Source organism: Rhinolophus sinicus, linkage group LG03, assembly GCF_036562045.2.
Source record: "Rhinolophus sinicus isolate RSC01 linkage group LG03, ASM3656204v1, whole genome shotgun sequence".
In the NCBI taxonomy this organism is placed as follows: Eukaryota; Metazoa; Chordata; class Mammalia; order Chiroptera; family Rhinolophidae; genus Rhinolophus; species Rhinolophus sinicus.
Window position 1 is genome coordinate 115,639,742 of NC_133753.1, and position 6,000 is coordinate 115,645,741.

General features: G+C 45.2%; 1 protein-coding gene across 2 annotated transcripts in view; it reads right to left on the minus strand.

Annotated features, from left to right (window-relative positions):
• Positions 1-5,625, minus strand: part of SNX24 (sorting nexin 24) — a 139,022-nt gene extending 133,397 nt beyond the window's left edge. Inside the window, exon 1 of one of the 2 annotated variants that reach the window (XM_019728010.2) lies at positions 5,317-5,625. In XM_019728010.2, coding sequence (XP_019583569.1) covers positions 5,317-5,376 — 60 coding nt within the window. In that variant the 5' untranslated portion in view covers positions 5,377-5,625. The remainder of the gene's footprint in view (positions 1-5,316) is intronic. The other variant, XM_019728011.2, reaches the window with a different exon arrangement.
• Positions 5,626-6,000: the final 375 nt, after the last annotated feature.

The window sequence follows — 6,000 nt, forward strand, 5'->3', positions numbered from 1 at the left end:
CCTGGCCTCAGTCATTGGGCACATCGGATTCTCCTGGCAACAGGATTGGTTCAGAAACCAATGGGGGATAATGAAATATGAAGGGAGATGTATGTGTTCAGAGCTTCTGGGAAAAAAATGTCCACATCTCCCCCGCCCCACAGGTGTTGTAGTATACAAAAAAAAGTTCTTAAATCTGCAACTTGTTAACCATGTTTTCACCAGGTGGAAGCTACTCTGAGGATGAAAGCAAACAGAGAGAGGAGGGCTACTCAGGCAGCCAGGCCCTCTAACAGCCTCCCAATCTCAATCTCACAAACATAAAATGGCAATTAATACTTCCTGCAGATCACTGTTAACTCCAAGGCAGTGTCTGCACTGTGAATAAGTTAAAAAAAAGAAAAGAAAAAGAACAATCAAGAATTGAGATGATATAAAGGTATTGCCGATTTTGTGGTAATATTTACATTTTGGTTATGTTATTTAAAAAGACTTTACCTGTCAGATAGTCAGTAAAATATTTACAGGTGAAATTGTATCTTGGATTTGATTTAAAATATTCCAGAATTTTAAAAAATGGAAGAATGAGGGGTGCTGAACGACATAAAAATTGTGAAATACTGAAGGTGAGTAGTGGATAAATGGTGGTTCATTATATTGTTTTTTGTGTTTTAATCTATGAAACATACAAACAATAATGATGCCTGTATATATACAGAGCTGCCTCTGTACTGAAAAGCATGATACACTAAGAAATCAGTGAAAGAGTCCAGATCTTAAGAAAGACATACATTTGCACAACAAACATAAGCACAACACACTCAAGACATCAATTTACAATGGACTTGAAAAACCATCTAACTGAATGCCTTAATTTTCACTGCTATGAAAAATGAAATCTAATACATTGAAACTTTTGGGTTGTTACCTAAGTAATTCTAGTTTGGTTGTTTTACCAACAATGTACCTGAAAACTGGAAACACCCGCTTATATTGGCACCTAGGACCTACTTACCCTCATGCCCAATGGACAGTGGTCCATTCTCACCTAACAAGACTGCTCAGCCATATGGAGCATTTTCCTTCTTGTAAAGCGTCTATCATTCTTTCTCTTCCCACCTCACACCGCTGGGTTTCTTTCTCCCTCCCTCCCGATGCTTACTAATGATTCTTTGCTCATGCACATTCTAGGGTGTTTACCTTCAGTTCTCCCTCCTTCCTCACTTTCCATGTTCTTCCTGAGATAAGCATCAACTTTCATGCTTTTTCATCTTTTATGATGACTGCCCTCCTAGAGCCATGTTTCTTTCTGGCCCAGACCTCTCTATCTCCTGAACTCCAAAAGCAAATAGTCTCACCCCACAAAATGACTCAACAGGTCCCCAGATGAACTATCTCTCTCTCCGCTCCACTTCTTACATCGTTACTGGCACCCACACCCAAGAGTCACCCTGCGTCACATCTGGTCACCAGGCCCTGGGGATTCTTTGTAGTCAGTCCCTTGCTTCCCAAGTTGCCTTTCACCCGTCCCTCATCTTTCTCTTTCTGGTCATTTTGCAAACTTCTCTTAAATGATTCATGCTTTAGGGCCATCTTTCTCAATGCAAAGCTAATCATGTTACTTCCTTCCTTAAAACTCCCCAGTGACTCCAACTGTCTGAGGTTCGAAAACCATCCTGCTCTGTAGCTCTAAAGCAGCGGTGTCCAAACTGCAGTCCACAGGCCAACTGCGGCCTGCAATCCATTGTTACTTGGCCTGCAGCAAATTCCAAAAATATATTTAGTTTACTTAAATAAACCAGGTGAGGCAATACGTACTTCACCTCGAGCGAGTGGCCCCGCTGTTTGTGTATTTTACCACATATGGCCCTTGGTGAAAACCGTTGAAAAAAGTTTGGACACCCCTGCTCCAGAGACTAGTGAGGTCTCCCCCCAACCTGTCAGGAATTACTCTGTATAATCCCTGCTCCTTACTCGAAACTCCAGTCTGCACTCTGATGCCAGTTCAACCCACTGAGTTGCTTCCTGCTCAGGGTCACTGTTCTTATACGTTTCTCCTATTAGAAGCCTCAATCATTCATTAGCTGTTCAGCAGACAGGTGCTGAATTCTTTATGTGATAGACACTGTACCAGGGCACAGAAGTGGAGACTGACATTGTCCTAGCCTCAAGGAGCTTATAGTCTAGCAGGGAAAAACAGACTCTAAAGAAAAAAGCTATGGGGGAGAGGGAGAGAGTGGGGGGAGCCTGGCGGGTAGAGAATAACCTCCCCAAGAAGTAATATTTGAGTTCATTGGCATGTTGTTACAATATCCTTTCCTGCTTCTTTGTAAACTAAAATGATTTAGAAGTAGCTCCCCCATTTTTGCTTTTCGGTGAATCTAGGAGTTTAAAACGCCTTTCCCCTGAGATATTTGCCTTGCACTTCCTCTTTGCAGAATTCACAATCCTGCAAAAACCTAACCAGATTTCAAAAGTCAGCATTCCTAAGCACCCTCCAACCCCACCCCCAGCACACCACCCTAAGGCAGAACAGAACTGAGTCCTTCCTCAAGATTCAGCTGACATCAGTCACCCTAACCCTCCCTTACCTAACCCTCCCCTACCGTGACCTTCCTGATGGACAAAGGCTTAAGGACAAAAACAGCATTCTTTCATCTTTCAATTCCCCACCCAACACAGTGCAGACTCACAGTAAATGTTTAAATGTTAAAAGGGCAAAAATTACTTTGTACATCGAGCATAACTTCGTATAAACTTTCTGAATAACAATTGAGCAATATCTGTAAAAACTTTAGAAGGGCGAGAAGCACCACACCTAGTTAAAAGTTCTCCAGAAATCCTAGAAGGCATAAAAAAGCATGTACAGGGATGTCTTATTTCAACATTTGACATAGTTACTAAAAATTAGAAGTCAATGTCAATGGCCACCCACAGAGATCTGGGTAAACAAATCTGGGTACATTTCTTCTTTGGAAGATCCCTTTGCTATACTAGTTAGAAGGAGACAGATCTATCCATATTGACACAGAAAGATACCCATAAATTGGAGGATGACAGTGATGGTACAGTCTTGTCATTTATTCTATAAAAGAAGAAACATGTTTTCATAGCATGGGCGTGGGGGGAGTCTCTAAGAAAGTACACGTATGTATTATTTCTGAGGGCATAAGACTAGAAGCAGGGAGGAAGAACCACCCTTTTCTACTTTGAACTTCCCAACATTGAATTTGTTAGAATGCAATATATTTCTTAAATTTAACACACAACATAATCATTAAAGTAAAAGGTATTTTTACACTAAGTAGACATTATTTTACCAGTTTCTTGTTTAGGAAACTAAGATTAATTGTTTTGACATTTTGTTTTTTTAAGGTGAAATATTTTTCACTGCTAAATTCCTGGGGCCTAGAAGAGACATAGAGCAGACACTCAGTATCTGCTGAATGGATAATCTGCTATACATTTATAAAATAGTTGCTCAGAGGGAACAAAGTATCTAATAGCCACTTCACAACCTCAAAAAGGAAAAATATCACTTGCAGAATGTGTCTTAACAACCTAGTTACCAAGTGAGTTACGATATTTTTAAAAAGTAAACTTTTAAAAAGCACACAGACTCTCATCATATAAACTACCAAGTTTACCAGGCAAAGGGTTCCTTCCAAATCAGTTTAATTTACAACGTGGAGTCTGGCACATTCCTGGTAATAATATGAGCAATAAAAAGACATATGAAAACTTGGGAGGACAATACAGGGCCTCTAATAGAAGAAAATCAAAAATGGCTAATAAGCCTTAATTTTGATCTATTTAAAAGTGCTTATTTGGGGGCGGTAATTAACTCTTAGCTTAGACCACTGAGACCACCTTCATCTAAAGATCAAGCCCCCCCAGTAAAGCAGCCTTTTTATTTTCAGATCCTAAAAGAATGCCCCAGAGAAGGCAGGCCCTCCGTGGCTGTTGATGCTGATGGAAGGTGTAATACTTGGAAGAGGGCAAGACAGCCAAGGTTTTAGGCCTCAAAGGAGAAAGCCTTGAATAAGTTCACATTTAACTTCAATACCCTGCTCCCTGTTTTTAAAAGGAAGATACAGAGTATTTAACCAAATGTTAATTCATTGGAAAGTGTTATCTATACAAATAATGGCCACTGAAGAGCTCAGCTCCCATTGGTTGCAGGTTTCCCCCAAGGGAAGGAACTTTGAGTACTTGTTTTGGGACACGTGGACCCAGCAGCCTACTTAAATTCGAAAAACCCACATACTCCCTGCATTTTTTTTTCCAACCACTATAGTACTCTTAATTCTAAAAATTCCTTTGAGAGGGTGATTTAATCCTATGAAAAAACAAGGTTCTGAATAGGCTGTCACCGAAACCCAGTAACATTTAGAAGAGAGAGAGAGGTTAAAATATTTCTCTGCCAAATTAATGTAACTGGTGTTTAGCAAGTCAGTGAATTAGAAGTGAATAAAATAATCCTTGGAGACTACCCTCTTAAATCTTCTCCAAAGCCCACCTGGAAGCAAATTCTTCCAAGGTCTACCCAGCGGGAGGCATTTCTCCCTCTAGCAATGGCTACTGCTTAGAGAAAGTTGCCTAAATTCGTTGGGAAATCAAGCACCTACTGTTTACTTTCTAAACTTGTTACCCAAAGGTCCCAGGTTCTGTCTCCGCCCTCCCCGCCCACTCCTCCCCTACAGAGAGCAGGGGCCCAGTTTCTTATTTCTCAGTGATTCCAGTCCTACGTAGGTATGGAACAGGTGCTCATTAAATACCTGATTTCACTATTTCATGGCACCGCAGAATTCGAAAGGAAAAAAAAAACAAAACTTTGGAAACCATCTAAAAGCAGTACACGTGTTCACTGTGGCTAATAAACAGCTACAAATGATGATTTTTTAAAATTAGCATATTATCCATCTGAATGAATCCTACAGAACTTGGAAGCCAACATCAGCCCGCCACGAGCAGAGGGAGCAGCTGTGCCAGAAAAGAACGCAGCCCAGCCCGGGCTCCAGAGGGCGGGCGGCGGGAGAATGGCGAGCGCAGCGTCTAGGACTCGACTCCTGGCGCCCCTGCTCCCCAGATCGGGAGTGGGAAAGGGAGGGGGAAGGGACTGAACCGGGGACCCCCGGCGCCTGCGGCCGCCGCACGGAGGTGGGGGTGCCCGTTTCCTAGACAACCGCGCGGGGACACAGCCCTTCCTATGGGACGGGGGAAGGGAGGGAGCGGAGGGACCCCCAGCGCGGGGGCGGCGGCGGCCGGGGGCACCTCCCGGGCTCAGCCACCGCGGCCCGGCTTCCCGGGCCCTGTCCGGCCGCGGACCGCGCCTACCGTGTATCCCCTTTCCAGGTCACTCTCCTCGTAGCGAAAGGACGGGATGTAGACCTCCATGGCTGCGCCAGCCGGCCCGCGGAGGGCGAGTAGGGGGCGGGCTCCCAGCCGCGCTCGCCGCTCCGCCCCGGGCCAGGCCGCCCCGCCTTCTTTCCCGGCGCCCACGGGACCCAGAGGAAGCGCGGCCCCGAGCTGGATCTGCGGTTGACCGCGCTGCCCGCGGCGCTCTGGGGGGCTGGGGCCGGACCGCGAGGCCCGGAGCGAAGGGCGCAGGGCTGTGGGCGCTTGGGTTCCAGGCCTAAAGGGCGGTGATCAGCTGGTCCTGGAGGAGGCGGGGCCTGAAACCTGTGAGTCTGCAGAAAAGGGGTGTGCGCCTCTGCCCCGGGCGCCGGGGACTGGGCCTCACCGGGCGCTCGCTGCCCGTCGGGCTCGGGCGTGTGCCGGGCTTGCGATGTGCACATCACCCTTAACAGATTGCAAGACTGCGAGGAATAGAAAAGCATGGAGCATCTTGATTTTGTTTTGGTTGGTTGAATTTTCTTTTTATCTCTTGGCTGGCATTAGCAGTGAACCCTCCAACTTTTACCAAAACTTTCCTGTTTCCCTTCGATTCCAGGGTCAGTGTCTCGTTCTGAGTTAGCCATCGAACTTGGGAATGGTATAATTCAGAACCCGAAAGTCAAC